General features: G+C 43.2%; 2 protein-coding genes across 5 annotated transcripts in view; both read right to left on the bottom strand.

Moving 5' to 3' along the window:
• LOC143793553 (uncharacterized) overlaps positions 1-20,206 on the bottom strand; it is a 351,737-nt gene that overhangs the window by 298,389 nt on the left and 33,142 nt on the right. The gene's annotated exons all lie outside the window — the stretch shown is intronic.
• The window catches only part of LOC143793543 (uncharacterized), a 122,835-nt gene continuing 108,467 nt past the window's right edge, over positions 5,839-20,206 (bottom strand). For all 4 annotated transcript variants that reach the window (XM_077280605.1, XM_077280607.1, XM_077280608.1 and 1 more), the window contains 5 exons: positions 18,231-18,319; positions 18,074-18,152; positions 17,875-17,972; positions 9,355-9,466; positions 5,839-7,569 (listed from right to left, as the gene is read on the bottom strand). In XM_077280605.1, the coding sequence (XP_077136720.1) occupies positions 6,443-7,569; positions 9,355-9,466; positions 17,875-17,972; positions 18,074-18,152; positions 18,231-18,319 (1,505 nt within the window). In that variant the 3' untranslated portion in view covers positions 5,839-6,442. The remainder of the gene's footprint in view (positions 7,570-9,354; positions 9,467-17,874; positions 17,973-18,073; positions 18,153-18,230; positions 18,320-20,206) is intronic.

Genomic DNA, 20,206 nt, shown 5'->3' with positions numbered 1-20,206 from the left:
TGTGTCGATGTCTACGGAGCGAAAGGTACATTCCACGGCTACTTCTAGTTGCGGTGTTAAGTTCAGGGTCTGCGGTCAGTACAGGTACCACCTTCTCCAGAGTACGTCCCATGCTGCTCTTAGGCCACCAGATCATAACAGTACAACTGGCCAACAATGAGTTAACCGCATCTCAGAAGAAGGGAAGGAAAGTGCTGAGCCATTTTTTTTTCTGTAGTCTGTTGTGTTTTTTTTTTTCCTTCCCTCTTTACCTCTGGGTGGCTCAGGAGTTTGGCACTGGCATGGATGTTCAGGGATTGGCTTCTCGTGTGGATCAACTTGCTGCTAGAGTACAGGGTATTTCCGATTATATCATTCAGACTCCGGTTTTAGAACCTAGAATTCCAACTCCTGATTTGTTTTTCTGGGACAGGTCCAAATTTTTGAGCTTTAAAAATAACTGTAAACTGTTTTTTTGCTCTGAAACCCCGTTCCTCTGGTGATTCCATCCAGCAGGTTAAAATTGTTATATCTCTGCTGCGTGGCGACCCCCAGGATTGGACATTTGCCCTGGAACCTGGGAATCCGGCTTTGCTTAATATTGACACCTTTTTTCAGGCGCTTGGGTTATTGTATGATGAACCTAATTCAGTGGATCATGCTGAGAAGACCTTGTTGGCTCTGTGTCAGGGTCAAGAAGCGGCAGAATCATATTGCCAGAAATTTAGAAAATGGTCTGTGCTGACTAAATGGAATGAGGATGCCTTGGCGGCAATTTTCAGAAAGGGTCTTTCTGAATCCGTTAAGGATGTTATGGTGGGGTTCCCCACGCCTGCTGGTTTGAGTGATTCTTTCTGCCATCTCCCCTGGTTTACGACGGGTTCTTCAGGAATTTCAGGCTGATAAACCTGACCGCTGTCCAGTGGGGAAACTGTTTGTTCCTGATAGATGGACAAGTAAAGTGATTTCTGAGGTTCATTGTTCTGTGTTGGCTGATCATCCTGGGATCTTTGGGACCAGAGAATTGGTTGGTAGGTCCTTTTGGTGGCCTTCTTTGTCAATGGATGTGCGTTCTTTTGTGCAGTCCTGTGGGACTTGTGCGCGGGCCAAGCCTTGCTGTTCCCGCGCTAGTGGGTTGCTTTTGCCTTTGCCGGTCCCTGAGAGGCCTTGGACGCATATTTCTATGGATTTTATTTTGGATCTTCCGGTTTCCCAGAGGATGTCGGTTATCTGGGTGGTTTGTGACCGGTTTTCTAAGATGGTTCATTTGGTACCTTTGCCTAAATTGCCTTCCTCTTCTGATTTGGTTCCATTGTTTTTTCAGCATGTGGTTCGTTTGCATGGCATTCCGGAGAATAGTGTCCGATAGAGGTTCCCAGTTTGTTTCTAGGTTTTGGCGGGCCTTTTGTGCTTGGCTGGGCATTGTCTTTTTCTTCCGCATTTCATCCTCAGACAAATGGCCAAACCAAGCGAACTAATCAGACTTTGGAAACTTATTTGAGATGCTTTGTGTCTGCTGATCAGGATGATTGGGTGGCTTTCTTGCCATTGGCTGAGTTTGCCCTTAATAATCAGGCTAGTTTTGCTACCTTGGTTTCACCCTTCTTTTGTAACTCTGGTTTTCATCCTCGTTTTTCTTCAGGGCAGGTTGAGCCTTCAGATTGTCCTGGGGTGGACTCTGTGGTTGACAGGTTGCAGCAAATTTGGGCTCATGTTGTTGACAATTTGGTGTTGTCTCAGGAGGGGGCTCAGCGTTTTGCTAACCGTCGTCGGTGTGTTGGTTCCCGGCTTCAGGTTGAGGATTTGGTCTGGTTGTCTTCCCGTCATGTTCCTATGAAGGTTTCTTCCCCTAAGTTTAAGCCTCGGTTTATTGGCCCTTATAGGATTTCTGAGATTATCAATCCAGTGTCTTTTCGTTTGGCCCTTCTAGCCTCTTTCTCCATCCATAATGTTTTTCATAGATCTTTGTTGCGGAAATATGTGGTGCCCGTTGTTCCCTCTGTTGATCCTCCTGCCCCGGTGTTGATTGATGGGGAGTTGGAGTATGTGGTTGAGAAGATTTTGGATTCACGTTTTTCAAGGCGGAAGCTTCAGTATATTGTCAAATGGAAGGGTTATGGCCAGGAGGATAATTCTTGGGTTGTTGCCTCCGATGTTCATGCTGAGGATTTGGTTTGTGCCTTTCATTTGGCTCATCCGGATCGGCCTGGGGGCTCTGGTGAGGGTTCGGTGACCCCTCCTCAAGGGGGGGTACTGTTGTGAATTCTGCTCTTGGGCTCCCTCCGGTGGTTATAAGTGGTAGTGCTGCTGTCTCTGGATCGCAGCATTTATCAGGTGTGTTCACTTTTTGTAATTCTGACTGGGCTATTTAGCCTTGCTTCACCCTTTAGTCAGTGCCAGTTGTCCATTGTTCCTGGAGGATTCACATCCCTGCCTGGTCTCTTCTGCTTGCTGTTCATTTCAACCAAGATAAGTTCTTACCTTGATTTTTTGCTGTCCACATGCTGTGGGCTTAATTGTCAGTTCTTTTCCATGTTTTTGTCTAGTCCAGCTTGGTCTGTATAAGGATTTGTTTAGCCAAGCTGGTATCTCTGGAGAGGCAGATATACCCTCCATATCTTTAGTTAGATGTGGAGATTTTGTATTTTCTGTGGTGGATATTTTCTAGTGTTTTAATACTGACCGCATAGTACTCTGTCCTATCCTTTCTATTTAGCTAGAAGTGGCCTCCTTTGCTAAATTCTGATTTCAGTCTGTGTATGTCTTTTCCCTCTCCTCTCACAGTCAATATTTGTGGGGGGCTGTCTATCCTTTGGGGATTTTCTCTGAGGCAAGATAGTTTTCCCGTTTCCATCTCTAGGGGTAATTAGTCCTCCGGCTGTGTTGAGATGTCTAGGGAGTGAAAGGTACATTCCACGGCTACTTCTAGTTGCGGTGTTAAGTTCAGGGTCTGCGGTCAGTACAGGTACCACCTTCTCCAGAGTACGTCCCATGCTGCTCTTAGGCCACCAGATCATAACACTTTCTCCCATCTCCCTACTGCATCTCTGGAGCACAGTGATCTTGGGGTTCTTCTTTACCTCTCTCACCAAGGCTCTTCTCCCACAATTGCTCAGTTTGGCTGGACGGTCAGGTCTAAGAAGACTTCTGGTGGTCCCAAACTTCTTCCATTTAAGGATTATGGAGGCCACTGTGCTCTTAGGAACCTTGAGTACTGCAGAAATTCTTTTGTAACCTTGGCCAGGTCTGTGCCTTGCCACAATTCTGTCTCTGAGCTCCTTGGCCAGTTCCTTTGACCTCATGATTCTCATTTGGTCTGACATGCACTGTAAGCTGTGAGGTCTTATATAGACAGGTGTGCACCTTTCCAAATCAAGTCCCATCAGTGTAATTACACACAGCTGGCCTCCAATAAAGGGGTAGAACCATCTAAAGGAGAATCACAAGGAAATGGACAGCATGTGACTTAAATATGAGTGTCTGAGCAAAGGGTCTGAACACTTATGACCATGTGATATCTTAGCTTTTCTTTTTTAATACTTTTTCAAACATTTCTACAAATGTTTTTTTTCAGTCAAGATGGGGTGCAGAGTGTACATTAATGAGAAAAAAATGAATTTTTTTGAATTTGCCAAATGGCTGCAATGAAACTTTCCGTACCCACTGTATATTATGGTTTGTGCCTGCATCTGTCCAATTTGTTCATGTAGCTATATCTATAATAATTATGGTATACTACAATATCCCATATTGAGTTCTACAGGTTGTAAATGTAGAATTATCCAAGCACACTCACTGGAGGGTATGCATCTCATTCACTGATCACGCCTATATACTGACAGACATACAGTATACCTAGAATATCTAACAGTACACAGTCTACTGTAATATATTTAGATACATAAAGAACGGGCAACTTATTTGTGTAAATGATGCGAGTCCAGGGATGGTAAAACTAAAGATAGAGCACCAGTGCTTTGCACAACCTAAATGTCCCTATGAGTGGTCTCTGGCCACTTCATGACTCCGAAGACCCCAAATACCTTAACGTGAGCAAAGGTAAAGAATGTTGGCCAGCTGGTTCTCCACCTGGTTTATAATGGTACACTCTCCACTGAGAAACAACTAATATGATACAATGGCCTAGTGGTCTTTGATATTCGTCAGTTGAGTTTCCAGTATGACCAATCAATCAATAATACAAGTATAATATCCATTCACCAAATATATACCTGTGATTATAGGACAGAGTGTGTGTGTGTTTAGGGACATTCTCATTAAATACTATAATGCAAATGTATGCATTGTAGGAGTTTCAGTCTTAGACCTTATCTCACATTGTCCACAGACATCCCCTGGTACAATGAAGATCTTAAGGTACCTTCACATTAAGCGACGCTGCAGCGATAGCGACAACGATGCCGATCGCTGCAGCGTCGCTGTTTGATCGCTGGAGAGCTGTCACACAGACCGCTCTCCAGCGACCAACGATGCCGAGGTCCCTGGGTAACCAGGGTAAACATCGGGTTGCTAAGCGCAGGGCCGCGCTTAGTAACCCGATGTTTACCCTGGTTACCATCCTAAAAGTAAAAAAAACAAACACTACATACTCACCTGCGCGTCCCCCGGCGTCCGCTTCCTGCACTGTGTGAGCGCCGGCCCTAACAGCAGAGCGGTGACGTCACCGCTGTGCTTTTACTTTCACTTTAGGGCCGGCGCTCAGTCAGAGCAGGAAGCGGACGGCAGGGGACGTGCAGGTGAGTATGTACTGTTTTTTTTTTTTACTTTTACGCTGGTAACCAGGGTAAACATCGGGTTACTAAGCGTGGCCCTGCGCTTAGTAACCCGATATTTACCCTGGTTACCAGCGTAAAACATCGCTGGTATCGTTGCTTTTGGTGTCAAACCTGACGATAAATGCCGATCTGACGACCAAATAAAGTTCTGAACTTTATTCAACGACCAGCGATATCACAGCAGGATCCTGATCGCTGCTGCGTGTCAAACACAACGATATCGCTATCCAGGACGCTGCAACGTCACGGATCGCTAGCGATATCGTTTAGTGTGAAGGTACCTTTACAGAGAATTCTATGATGAAATAACCAGATCCCGATACATATAAGAACTCCCAGACCATAACATAGCCATCATACTTCAAGTATTTTTTGATTTTTAATTTAAAATTTGATGATCATAGCTTATTTTTTTCACTTATAAATAGTGTAAACAAAAGAAAAGATTTAAGTCCTACAAGGGGACGTGAACATGCAATCCTGTTACTGCCCCGATAGCACCGCTCTTCCTCTATAAAACTTCTTACATGGCAAATTCACAATTTTGCAAGGCATATAAGCAACTAAACGACAGGGATTGCACAGAACTGGGATCCTAAGGCTGGGTTCACATTGTGTTTGATCCTCACATTAGTAACTGCATTGGGGCTTATGTCTGAAGCGTTGGAAAACAGGACTTGGGCGTGTACGCCAACAGGTCCATTGACTGATGAAGTATGACAACAAAATGCAGTCAAACAAGTCTTGGAGTCCACCTCAAATTGGCAGATATGGCTGAAAAATAATGTGTAACAGAGCACGCAGGAAACCACGAGGAAGCCAATGACGTGGTGACCAAACGCAATGTGAACCCAACCTATCTGTTGCAGATGTACTCACTCCATTCCCTCATCTTATACTCTCTACTTAATCTGTGATGCGATATACATGACTTCACCCCCAAAAATATATACAATGTGATGTTATTTCATGGTCATTTCGAGAAACTGAGTCGCAGCTTTCAGCAAATGTATTTTACTTCAGTTCTAGATTTACAGCCATAAGGGCAGTACTGCTTTTTGCCACAGAAGAAGAGAAGGAATCCATTTGTCTGCGCTGTATATAAAAACTTCATAGCTGCAAGTCTCCACCAACTAATTTAGAGACGACATCAAATTATATATAGAACCTGCAAAGGAAAAAACTGTTGAAAAATGCAGGATGCAAGTCATGTTAGGGCCAGAAATAGTGTTATTCCTCATATACACACGACAAGAAGGTTTTCAAGCAGTGATAAATACCATTTAGACATGTCTTTTTTGTACAAAAAAGTGTTTTCTGTTCAATTTCACCATCTTTATATTTTTAGGTTATTTTAATAAAAATACTGATATGTCCACATATGTTAGAAAAACAAGTTCCACAGAGTATCCTTACTTTTCCTTTATGCTACTCCAGATTTCCCTGCATTGTGGGTGAGATTCTGAATACATTAATAAGAAGCAAGGTTCATGGTAACAATTGAGCTGTACTGCTTTGAAAGTTATACATTTTTTTCTTTTTCATGTCCACAATTGTGTTCCTCTATGGATGACACTTATAGATAACCATGAGTAAATACAATTTGGCCATTTGGTATATTCAGGCTAATTTCACCAATAAATGAGAACTCTCAATGTCCATAGAAATCAAAACAACTTATCTCCCAAGTGACTTTTCTGATGATCCCGAAGTTTGGCTTTAGCAATAAAACATTTCCCACATTCTGAACACGAATACGGCTTTTCTCCTGTGTGTATTCTCTTATGTGTGACAAGATCAGATTTTTGTGTAAAACTTTTTCCACATTCAGAACATGAATACGGCTTCTCTCCAGTGTGAATTCTTTGATGTTTAATAAGATCTGATTGAACTGTAAAGCATTTCCCACATTCTGTACATAAATAAGGCTTCTCTCCTGTGTGAAATCTCCGATGTTTAACAAGACTTTGCTTTTGTGCAAAACATTTCCCACATTCTGAACAAGAATACGGCTTCTCTCCTGTGTGACTTCTCTGATGTATGATAAGACTTGATTCACTAAGAAAACACTTCCCACATTCTGAACATGAATGCAGCTTCTCCCCTGTGTGCATTCTCTGGTGTCTAACACAATCTGATTTATGTGTAAAACATTTTCCACATTCTGAACATGAATACGGCTTCTCTCCTGTGTGACTTCTCTCATGTGTAAAAAGACTGGATTTATAGGTAAAACACTTCCCACATAATGAGCATGAAAACGGCTTTGCTCCTTTGTGCATTATCTCATGTTTAGCAACATCCGCTTTATCTAAAAAGCATTTCCCACATTCTGAACATGAATACGGCTTCTCTCCCGTGTGCCTTCTGTGATGTCTAAGTAGATTTGATTTATTTGTGAAGAACTTCCCACATAGTGAGCATGAAAATGGCTTCTCTCCCGTGTGAATTCTCTCGTGTATAACAAGATGTGATTTCTTTAAAAAACACTTCTCACATTGTGAGCAACAGTAAGGCTTCTCTCCTGTGTAAATTCTTCTGTGAACGGAGCTTTTTGTGCAATGTTCAGCATGCTGAAAGCTCTGTATTCCTTTTAGACTTGGACTTGTGGTAACAATAAGAGATTGATCAGAAGAAGTTTCCTCATTATCCAGGGAATTATATGATACATCTGTACTATGAAGTCCTGGGAGGAAAATTATTTTATCACTTGAAGAGCGTTGTTTCATATCTTCATCTTCCGCTTTATAATCAGGTAACATTACATTTTCTTCAGAATTCTTACTATCATTTTCTGTTAGGAGTCAAAACAAATGGTGAAAAATTTTGAAGCACACAGTAGAAAAAAGTTGCAACATTTCTTTTAGGCTGGAATCACACATTCTGTTTTTGAGGCATTTATTTTCAGAAAAAGCCAGAAGTGGATCTATCAGGAAGAAGTGAAAATCATTCCTGTTCAATTCATTTCAAGGTTTGGCTCAAATAATGCATCAAAATTACCACTAAAACTGGATCTATTCTACACCCAGTCACCACTTTTATTACATACACCTTGACTTGATAAAAGTTGTATGAGCTGTATGTGAGCTCTGTGTCTTTCAGTTATATAGGCTGGATATGATCAGTGTGTGTGTGTATCCAAGTGATACAGACTGGGTGCGATCTCTGTTTCTCTCCCATTAATATATAAGATCACCCGAGACTGTAGAGCTTTTATCCTCTTTCCATATTGTGGCGTTCTGTGTACAACTAACGTACTATCCCTGCTGCGATCTCTTTCACTGAGAGAAGAGAGCAGAGAACCATTAGGCGCAGGAGCTTGAAGGATTTGTAACATTTTTGCAAAGCTTCCAGACTATCTGCACCAAAAAATGGTATAACATTTCTAATGAAGGCCATTTAGACTAGGCTATTCATACAATAATAGAGTATGCCAAGGTATACATAATGTTTAGAATGTTTAGGCGTATGTGTACAAGTAGCAGAATGTGAATGTATTGAGAATTTTTCTGCAGATTTCACTTTTTGCATTTCCAAGGAACTATCAGGCACACAGAATGTCTCAATATATAAATGGATACCGCTGTATGGAATGTTGGAGTTTTACCTGCTATTCTGTAATTTATTTTCTTGGAATGTACTGATATGTAGTCTACTGACTGTCAAAGAAAGCCCACATTAGCTTTGGGCTTGGTTGTTTAAGCCGTTTAAGTTAGCTTTGAATGGAGCCAGAACAGCACAGCTCAGTCTGCTGCATGGTGACCAGACTCTGGTACTGTAGCTCAGGACCTGGAAACATTCGGGTGTTAGGTTCCCATCAATCTGATATTGAGAACTTATCCCAGGGATCCTAATGCTAAACTAGAGCACGACAAGGTTCACATCTCCTTCAGGTCCTACACCAGTGGTCCCCAACCTTTCTGACCTTGAGAGCCACATCCAGCTATGAGAGAGGGTCGGAAGCCACATTGAGGTCTGAGAGAGAATCATGGGCCACATCCAGCTCCTGTACCTCCCCCCTCACAAAAGCGACATATTACTGGTATAATGACAGCCAAAGCTTGACCATAGAAATCACAGTGAGGCAGTACACCAAGATCCAGAGTTCCCATGCTACCTCCATTCAATATTCTCGCATCAATTACTCCCGCCACATCCACACCACATGTTGCACTCAGCTTCACCTCCTGCCAGTTAGCATCAGCTGGTCTCCATCTTACCATAGTTACATAGTTACATAGTTATTAAGGTTGAAGGAAGACTGTAAGTCCATCTAGTTCAACCCATAGCCTAACCTAACATGCCCTAACATAGTTAAGTTATCTCCAAACCCCAAGGCCAAAATATTCACATTTAGATCTGCTCTTCTGTGCAGGGCTACTCACAGAATTACCCATCTGTAGACCTGCTCTTCATAGTTGTTTGCTAGACCTGGTATTAATGCACCAAGCTGACAGGTAACCGCGAGCCACACATCATGGGCTCCTGAGCCACATGTGGCTCCCAAGCCATAGGTCTGGGACCCCTGTCCTACATGATGCATCACACAGTATCACTTCTTGTGGTCATTATTACATACCTGCGGTAACAGCTGGTGGAAGTTCATCCTTTCCATCACTCAGACATGGTTGACCAGAGCTGGTCAGCTCTTCTTCGTCATCCTCCATTTTAATAATAATCAGATCTTCCCCCTGATACATCAGATGTAACATTTCAGTACAATTACAAAGATGGGGAGAAGGCTGTATCATGGAACTTGATGGTGTCATTCGTTCACTAACTGAGGTCCAACTCAGCAGTGAAGCTTAAAAATGGCTCTTTTTCCCATTGTTTGAATTTTATTTAGTCACTAAACGAACACAAAAAAGAACACCCTTTATAAGTTTGGTATCGACATAAGTGTAACCTGGAAAATCATGTTGTCAGGCCATTTTCAATACACAATGAACGCCGTAAAAACAAGGCCCAAAAAATTGTGACGGAATTGTGTTTTTTACCCCCCATTTCATAAGGGAATTTTTTTCCTCATTCAAAACTAATTGTTCTTCAAAAAATAAGGCTTCATATGTTTATACTTGTGAGGAGCTGACCACAGACATTTTCCACAACAGAGCGCCAGTATGTTGATTTTATTATTGTATTTATTAGAGATTTGCTTGCTCGTCGGTTTAAGGTACACAAATCTCTCGTGGAAAGTGTTGAGCCTCTCAAATCAATGTTTCCATTCAGTGACAGTAAGATCTGCGGGCTGGATCTCTTGTGTATATAAGGCCTACATTAACATTTCTGTCCTGCATCGGGTGGGGGCATGTGCGTCTTTTCTTCTCTCTGCAGGGGGCATCTCTAATACACAACCCTGCAGACAGACCGGAAACTGGGCTTCTGGAATATTCTTCACTTTTTGAGCTGAAAGCAAATATTTAAGTTGGAGGGTGTGAACGCTTCTGATCCCAGGAAAGGGAGAATAAGCCACATGTTTAGTGAGGCAGTTGGTGCAGTGACGCTGAACAGCGAGGCTCTATTGGTGAGGTCCAGTTGACCCTGTATGGATGGCCTATGGAGATTGGAGATGGGTTGCCGGCTGGAGCTTGAAACACGTGCTCCGATCATGGTATCTATCGCCTGGCTGTTAGGAACTATCTTAAGGACTGTTGTTGCCAACTGGAGAGAGAAACATGTGCTACGGTTGTGGTATGGAGCAGACAATATCGGCAAGAGATACAAAAGCTGTGGGCCAGCCAAGAGTTGGGTGAAATGGTGCCAGGTGCGGAGCCAGTGGAATTATCGGCCCCAGGATGGGATCATGAGGGCTGGTGACATTGCATTGTGACCATCTACCTGGAATTGATGTAATATCATGGATAAATGGAATAAAAATAGTTGCGTTAACCTGTTCGCTAACGGGGTTAAGTATGTCCAGGTCTAATTCACCCCTCGTACAACTATGTGTTATGATCCGGTGACCTAGGAGCTGCATGAGAGACTTTCTCAGGAGTAGTGGTATCTGTACTGACCGCAAACCCTAAACTGACACCGCAACTAGAAGTAGCCGTGGGGTGCAACTGACCCGTCCTAGACACCTCGACACAGCCGGAGGACTAAATACCCTATAGATGGAAATGGGAAATCTATCTTGCCTCAGAGCAGAGTCCCAAAGAATAGGCAGCCCCCCACAAATATTGACTGTGAGTATAAGAGGAGAGACACACGCAGGCAGAAAAACAGACTTAGCAAAAGAGGCACTTCTAGCTAAATAGAAAAGGATAGGACAGAATTCTAAGCGGTCAGTATTAAAATCCTAAAAATATCCACAGCAGAAAATACAAATATACTACATCTAACTAAAGACATAGCAAGTATATCTGCAACTCCTGAGAATCCAGCATGACTGAAAAATCCAAACAAAGTCTAAGCTGGACAAAAACACAAATGGATTGCACTGAAATACAAGCACACTGCATGTGTGCACAGAGACAAAAAACCAGACACTTATCTTAGCTGAATTGGCAGCAGAGCATGAGGAACCAGAGAGAGCAGCAATCCCTCCAAGAACAATGGACAACTGGCACTGACTAATGAATCCAGCAGTCCTAAATACCCCAGTCAGGCCTGCAATCAGCAAGGACACCTGAGCAGGATTGCCAGCCAGGAACAGCTGCAATACCACCAACAACCACCGGAGGGAACCCAAGAACAGAATTCACAACAGTACCCCCCCCCCTTGAGGAGGGGGCACCGAACCCTCACCAGAGCCCCCAGGCCGATCAGGACGAGCCAGATGAAAGGCACGGACCAAATCAGCAGCATGGACATCAGAGGCAAAAACCCAAGAATTATCCTCCTGGCCATAACCCTTCCATTTGACAAGGTACTGAAGCCTCCGCCTCGAAAGGCGAAAATCCAAAATCTTCTCAACCACATACTCCAACTCCCCATCAACCAACACCGGAGCAGGAGGATCAACAGAGGGAACAACGGGCACCACATATTTCCGCAATAAAGATCTATGGAAAACATTATGGATGGCAAAAGAGGCCGGAAGGGCCAAACGAAAAGACACCGGATTGATGATCTCAGAAATCCTATAAGGACCAATAAACTGAGGCTTAAACTTAGGGGAAGAAACCTTCATAGGAACATGACGGGAAGACAACCAGACCAAATCCCCAACCCGAAGCCGGGAACCAACACACAGACGACGGTTAGCAAAACGCTGAGCCTCCTCCTGAGACAACACCAAATTGTCCACCACATGAGCCCAAATCTGCTGCAACCTGTCAACCACAGAATCCACACCAGGACAGTCAGAAGGCACAACCTGCCCCGAAGAAAAACGAGGATGAAAACCAAAATTACAAAAGAAGGGCGAAACCCAGGTAGCAGAACTAGCCCGATTATTAAGGGCGAACTCGGCCAATGGCAAAAAGGCCACCCAATCATCCTGATCAGCAGACACAAAGCATCTCACATAAGTTTCCAAAGTCTGATTAGTTCGCTCGGTCTGGCCATTTGTCTGCGGATGAAATGCGTAAGAAAAAGACAAATCAATGCCCAGCCTAGCACAAAAGGCCCGCCAAAACCTAGAAACAAACTGGGAACCTCTGTCGGACATAATATTCTCCGGAATACCATGCAAACGAACCACACGCTGGAAAAACAACGGAACCAAATCAGAAGAGGAAGGCAATTTAGGCAAAGGCACCAAATGAACCATCTTAGAGAACCGGTCACAAACCACCCAGATGACCGACATCCTCTGGGAAACCGGAAGATCTGAAATAAAATCCATAGAAATATGCGTCCAGGGCCTCTCAGGGACCGGCAAAGGCAAAAGCAATCCACTAGCACGGGAACAACAAGGCTTGGCCCGCGCACAAGTCCCACAGGACTGCACAAAAGAACGCACATCACGCGACAAAGAAGGCCACCAAAAGGACCTACCAACCAAATCTCTGGTACCAAAAATACCAGGATGGCCAGCCAACACAGAACAATGGACCTCAGAAATCACTCTACTAGTCCATCTGTCAGGAACAAACAGTTTGCCCACTGGACAGCGGTCAGGTCTGTCAGCCTGAAATTCCTGCAGAACCCGTCGCAAATCAGGAGAAATGGCAGAAAGGACCACCCCTTCTTTCGGAATGCCGACCGGTTCCAGTACCTCAGGAGAATCAGGCAAAAAACTCCTAGAGAGAGCATCAGCCTTAATATTCTTAGAACCCGGAAGATACGAGACCACGAAATCAAAACTGGAGAAAAACAAGGACCATCGAGCCTGTCTAGGATTCAGCCGTTTGGCAGACTCGAGGTAAATCAGATTTTTATGATCGGTCAAGACCACAACACGGTGCTTGGCTCCCTCAAGCCAATGTCGCCATTCCTCAAACGCCCACTTCATAGACAACAACTCCCGATTGCCGACATCATAATTGCGTTCAGTAGGCGAAAACTTACGGGAAAAGAAGGCACACGGTTTCATCAAGGAACCAACAGGATCCCTCTGGGACAAAACGGCCCCTGCCCCAATCTCAGAAGCGTCAATCTCAACCTGAAACGGAAGAGAAACATCCGGCTGACGCAACACCGGGGCAGAAGTAAATCGGCGTTTAAGCTCCTGAAAGGCAGAGACAGCCACAGAGGACCAATTCATTACATCAGCGCCCTTCTTCGTCAAATCGGTCAGGGGTTTAACCACACTGGAGAAGTTAGCAATGAAACGGCGATAAAAATTAGCAAAGCCCAAAAATTTCTGAAGGCTCTTCACGGATGTGGGCTGAATCCAATCATGAATGGCCTGAACCTTAACCGGATCCATCTCTATAGATGAGGGAGAAAAAATGAAGCCCCAAAAAAAAACCTTCTGCACTCCAAAGAGACACTTAGACCCCTTCACAAACAAAGCATTATCACGAAGGATCTGAAATATCATCCTGACCTGTTTCACATGAGACTCCCAATCATCGGAAAAAGTCAAGATGTCATCCAAATATACAATCATGAATTTATCAAGATAAGTCCGGAAGATATCATGCATGAAGGACTGAAACACAGATGGAGCATTAGAGTGTCCGAATGGCATCACAAGGTATTCAAAATGGCCTTCGGGCGTATTAAACGCAGTTTTCCATTCGTCACCCTGCTTAATACGAACAAGATTATATGCCCCCCGAAGGTCAATTTTAGTAAACCAACTAGCCCCCTTAATCCTGGCAAACAAATCAGAAAGCAAAGGCAAAGAGTATTGAAACTTGACCGTGATCTTATTCAAGAGGCGATAATCAATACAGGGTCTCAAGGAACCATCCTTCTTAGCAACAAAAAAAAAATCCCGCTCCCAACGGTGAAGAAGATGGCCGAATATGCCCTTTCTCCAAAGACTCCTTAACATAACTCCGCATGGTGGTATGTTCAGGCACAGACAGGTTGAAAAGTCGGCCCTTAGGAAACTTACAGCCTGGAATCAAGTCAATAGCACAATCACAGTCCCTATGCGGTGGAAGGGAACTGGACTTGGGCTCATCGAATACATCCTGAAAATCAGACAAAAACTCTGGAATTTCAGAAGAGGAGGGAGAGGAGATTGACATCACAGGAACGTCATTATGAACCCCCTGACAACCCTAACTAGTCACAGACATAGACTTCCAATCCAACACAGGATTATGTACCTGCAACCACGGAAAACCCAACACGATAGCATCATGCAAATTATGCAACACCAGAAAACGACAATCTTCCTGATGGGCTGGCGCCATGCACATGGTCACCTGTGTCCAAAACTGAGGTTTATTTTTAGCCAAAGGTGTAGCATCAATGCCCCTTAAAGGAATAGGATTCTGTAAAGACTGCAAGGGGAAACCACAACGCCTGGCAAATTCAAAGTCCATTAAGTTCAAAGCGGCGCCTGAATCCACAAACGCCATGACAGAAAATGACGACAATGAGCAGATCAAGGACACCGATAACAGAAATTTAGGTTGTACAGTACTGATGGTAACTGAACTAGCGTTTCTCTTTGTACGCCTAGGGCAGACCGAAATGACATGAGAAGCGTCGCCACAATAAAAACACAACCTATTCTGACGTCTGAATCCTTGTTGTTCCGTTCTAGACAGAATCCCATCACACTGCATAGGCTCAGGCATCTGCTCTGAGGACAACGCCACAGCGCGCACAGTTCTGCGCTCCCGCAAGCGCCGATCAATCTGAATGGCCAGAGACATAGAATCACTCAGACCAACAGGCGTGGGAAACCCCACCATAACATCTTTAACGGATTCAGAAAGACCCTTTCTGAAAATTGCAGCCAAAGCTTCATCATTCCATTTAGTCAGCACAGACCATTTTCTAAATTTCTGACAGTACAATTCTGCCGCTTCTTGACCCTGAGACAGGGCCAACAAGGTCTTCTCCGCTTGATCCACAGAATTTGGTTCATCATACAATAATCCTAGATCCTGAAAAAAGGCGTCTACATTAAGCAAGGCCGGATTCCCAGGTTCCGGGGAGAATGCCCAATCCTGAGGATCGCCACGCAACAGGGAGATGACAATTTTAACCTGCTGAATGGGATCACCAGAGGAACGAGGTTTCAGAGCAAAAAACAGTTTACAGTTGTTTTTAAAACTCAAAAATTTGGACCTGTCCCCAAAAAACAAATCAGGAGTAGGAATCCTAGGCTCTAAAAGCGGAGTCTGAACAATATAATCCGAAATATCCTGTACCCTAGCAGCAAGCTGGTCTACACGAGAAACTAATCCCTGAACATCCATGCTAGCACAAGTCTCCTCAGTCACCCAGAGGCAAAGAGGGAAGGAAAGAAAAAACAGGTTACAGAAAAAAAATGGCTCAGCACCTTTCTTCCCTTCTTCTGAGATGCATTTAACTCATTGTGGGCCAGTTGTACTGTTATGATCCGGTGACCTAGGAGCTGCATGAGAGACTTTCTCAGGAGTAGTGGTATCTGTACTGACCGCAAACCCTAAACTGACACAGCAACTAGAAGTAGCTGTGGGATGTACCTAACCCGTCCTAGACACTTCGACACAGCCGGAGGACTAAATACCCCTATAGATGGAAATGGGAATTCTATCTTGCCTCAGAGCAGAGTCCCAAAGGATAGACAGCCCCCCACAAATATTGACTGTGAGTATAAGAGGAAAAACACACGCAGGCAGAAAAACAGAATTTAGCAAAAGAGGCACTTCTAGCTAAATAGAAAAGAATAGGACAGAATTCTAAGCGGTCAGTATTAAAATCCTAAAAATATCCACAGCAGAAAATACAAATATACTACATCTAACTAAAGACATAGCAAGTATATCTGCAACTCCTGAGAATCCAGCATGACTGAAAAATCCAAACAAAGTCTAAGCTGGACAAAAACACAAATGGATTGCACTGAATTGCAAAGCACACTGCATGTGTGCCCAGAGACAAAAAACCAGACACTTATCTTAGCTGAATTGGCAGCAGAGCATGAGGAACTAGAGAGAGCAGAAATCCCTCCAAGAACAATGGACAACTGGCACTGACTAATGAATCCAGCAGTCCTAAATACCCCAGTCAGGCCTGCAATCAGCAAGGACACCTGAGCAGGATTGCCAGCCAGGAACAGCTGCAATACCACCAACAACCACCGGAGGGAACCCAAGAACAGAATTCACAACACTATGGCAGCAGTTTAGCTTCGACCAGAGGACAGCTCCGACTGGAAGTACTTAAGTCTATTGGAAACCCACGTCTATCCACAAACTCATTGGCGCAACGCACTACCACTGGACTCTGGAGGAGCTGCATTCTGTGCAGTGATGGATCACATTTCTCTATCTGCGTCTGATGGACGAGTCTGGGTTTGGTGAATGCTAGAAGAAATGTAACTGACTTCATTGTACTTGCTGTACAGTTTGGTGGAAGAGGATAATGCTATGGCCTCGTTTTTTAAGGGTTGAACTCTGCCCCTTTGATCCAGTGAAAGGAATTCTTAACGCTTCAGCATAAGACATTGTGGCCAATTATAGTCTCCAGGTTTGTTGGAACAGTTTGGGGAAGGCCCGTTTCTGTTCCCTATGACTGGTCCAAGTACACAAAAGTCATAAAGAAATGGGCGGAATTTGGTGGAAGAACATGACTGGCGGCACAAAGTCCAGACCTCAGCTCCATCCAAAACAATTGGGATGAACTAGAACGGAGAAATCAAATGGTGCTCTGGATGAAAGGTCAAAAATCCCATCAGACGCCTCCAAAATCTTAAAGAAAGCACAGTGAGAGAAAGGTGATAAAGACACCTGATATGAAGGTTGTAGTCTTGGAGATTTTCCAGTATTTATAACAGCAACTTGTCAGGAGCCGATAGCGAGGTGAGCGGACAACTGCTGTATAGGAATCAAAGTACTTGAGACAAGGGGCCTGGAGATTAGGAGTTAGCCTCCCTCTCTCCTGGAAGGTAGTTTCTGCGCACATTTGGCCAGGAACTCGGGAGACATTAGAGGCTGAGCTCTGTGAAAATGAGCTGTACACAATGTAAGATAAAAGCTCTCATCACAGGAAAATCAGAACAGATAAAAAAAAAAACAAGTCAACTGCGGACTTACCTATTTTTATGTTGTCTACCTAATAAAAGCAATTTTATACGTTGAGAACAACCTTTTAACGGTTTGTTCTCATCTGGACACGTATAGCATATTCACTATAACATTTACTGAAAGTCAGAATTAAAAGTTATCATTTCATGTTTAACCGCACAGTAAATATGGAATTCAAAAATAATGGAGGAATTTCAATATTCAAGACTTTTTCCATTCCTCCTTAAAGTTTTAGTTTTCAAAACTATAAGATAAAATAATGGTGCCATAAAAAATTACAACTTATCCTACAAAAAATCCTGGAATGTGGGGATAAAAAATGAATTAGAAAAAAAATTGTTTTTAAAGGAAGATAGTGGCTTTCTCACCCACTTTTTTTATTTTTTGATTCCCATTTGCTACTTCCTATAAATTTCCCAGTGTATTCCACTAACAAGAATGTATGACATCTATGACCATGAGACCAGAAATGACACCTCTCCCATAGAGATGTTACAGGGCTCAGCGCCGTCTACCTGATGATCCTCCGGGATGTTGTGATTCTCCTCTGGACAGTCCTGGAAAGACAGAGGACGGGGACATCTCTCTGGTGGATTTCCTTCTAAAAGTTCATCTGTAGGAAATATAGTGACAGTATAGATTCCACCAAGCAATGAGATGATGGGAGTAGTAGCAGGTGGCCATAGAACAGACATGACAATCTCCCCTCCTCACCCGGCTGATCGGCCCATACATCCAGCATCTCTTCTACTTCATCGATAATTTCAACCTTAATGTCAATCAAATCTTCATCCTAAAAAGTAAAATGTAAGATGAGCTCAGGTCCCATCACTTCATGGTCAGATGTTGTGGAGGCTTCAGTGTCATCTACCTGATGTTCCTCCGGGATGTTGCGATTCTCCTTTGGACAGTCCTGGGGATACAGAGATCTCTCTAAGGAATTTTTCTTTCCGAGTCCATCTATGGAGACACAACCACAGAGAGACAAACTTTAGGTTCCCTCATGATTTAGCCTAAATCTGTTAAAAAGTGAAACGCAATGTTAAGAAAACAAAACTGGTGATCGGGTTCATGGGTTTTGATTTTTTTTTTTTTTAAGGTAATTGACAAATATCACCTAAATGGAGAATATTGTGATTTATACCGCTAAAATAATAAGTTGATTGTCATTGCTCGGTTTCGGTACTCAATCTGGTGACCTCTTGCTGTGTGGTCGTTTTCCCTCTCTGCCGATTTACAGCCTGTTCAGTCTCTGTCCAACTGCAGAGAGATCTGTATTCCATGCTTTCCTTTCCATGGTTTGCTTCTATAGTCAGGTGTCTCACACTTCCTCATTTGGTTCTGTCCTATCAAATCTTGAGAGGCGCCATTTATACTTACCTGGCACCTGCCATCTTTGCTCACTATACTTCAAGATTGATGGCACCCTTCCGTTTCTTTTAGGTATAGAGTCTGGGAAGATTCTATGTGTTCCGTTTGGTTCTTATTTTCTTCCATCTATCCCGTGTGACTGTGTGGACACATTTATAGGCCTCATCCTCGGGAGAAGAAATCAGAATCTGCGCATGCGCCGCCTCCGGCAACCTTTTTCCTGAAGCCCACCACCGGGAAGTCAATGGGAATGGGGACTCTGCACAGCGCCAACATCTTAGGAAAGCCCAGGGCCCGCAGCCTCGCAGCGCCTGGACATCCCCTCCTTCCAGCCCGAGGCCTTCAATATCACCCTACTCCTGCTGCTCCAAGCCTCCTAAAGCAGCGGCCCTGCCTCCTATGACCCCGTTCCACCACCACAGACCCCCTCGATAAGCTACCTTTTGATTATAAGATGCACCACCATTTTCATCCCAAATTTGGTGGAAAAAAGTGTGTTTTACAATCCTAAAAATATGGTATGCCTCTTGGAAAAAAGAGGAGAAATTACACAAAAGAGCAAAATAAATAAAATAAAAATACCAGTTCATAACTGGAATTAAAGGGGGTGTATCATCCGGAAATTACCTATTGTTTAGGTTTTTATGTTAAACATTTTTAACCCCTTAATCCCCGAGTCGGTCTGCACCTTAATGACCAAGCCAAATTTGACAATTCTGACCAATGTCACTTTGTGGAAATAATTCTGGAACACTTTAATGAATCCCCTTGATTCTGAGAACGTTTTTTCGTGACATATTGTACTCCATGTTAGTGGCAAAATTTCTTTGATATGACTTAAGTTTATTTGTGAAAATAACAGAAATTTGGCTTAAATAGTGAAAATTTTGCAATTTTCAAACTATTACATTTTTACACCCTTAAATCAGAGAGTCATATTGAACAAAATAATTAATAAATAACATTTCCCACATGTCTACTTTACATCAGCACAATTTTTGAAACATAATTTTTTTTTTGTTGGGAAGTTATAAGGGTTAAAATTTAACCAGCGATTTCTCATTTTTACAGCAAAATTTTCAAAACCATTTTTTTTTTTAGGGACCACCTCACATTTGAAGTCACTTTGAGGGGTTTATGATAGAAAATACTCAAGTGTGACACCATTCTAAAAACTGCACCCCTCAAGGTGCTCACAACCACATTCAAGAAGTTTATTAACCCTTCACGTGCGTCACAGGAACTAAAGCAATGTGGAAGGAAAAAATGAATATTTAACTCTTTCACAAAAATGTTACTTTAGACCTATTTTTTTTATTTTCACAAGGGTAACAGGAGAAAATAGACCACAACATTTGTTGTGCAATTTTTCCCAAGTACGCCAGTACCCCATATGAGGGAGAAAACCACTGTTTGGCGCATTTTCTTAGAATAGTTTGCGGACTCCATATACAGAGCCCCTAAGTGCTAGAAAAG

Source organism: Ranitomeya variabilis, chromosome 1 (assembly GCF_051348905.1).
Source record: "Ranitomeya variabilis isolate aRanVar5 chromosome 1, aRanVar5.hap1, whole genome shotgun sequence".
In the NCBI taxonomy this organism is placed as follows: Eukaryota; Metazoa; Chordata; class Amphibia; order Anura; family Dendrobatidae; genus Ranitomeya; species Ranitomeya variabilis.
The sequence above is the reverse complement of the archived record's forward strand: the minus strand, read 5'-3'. Positions and strand labels throughout refer to the sequence as shown.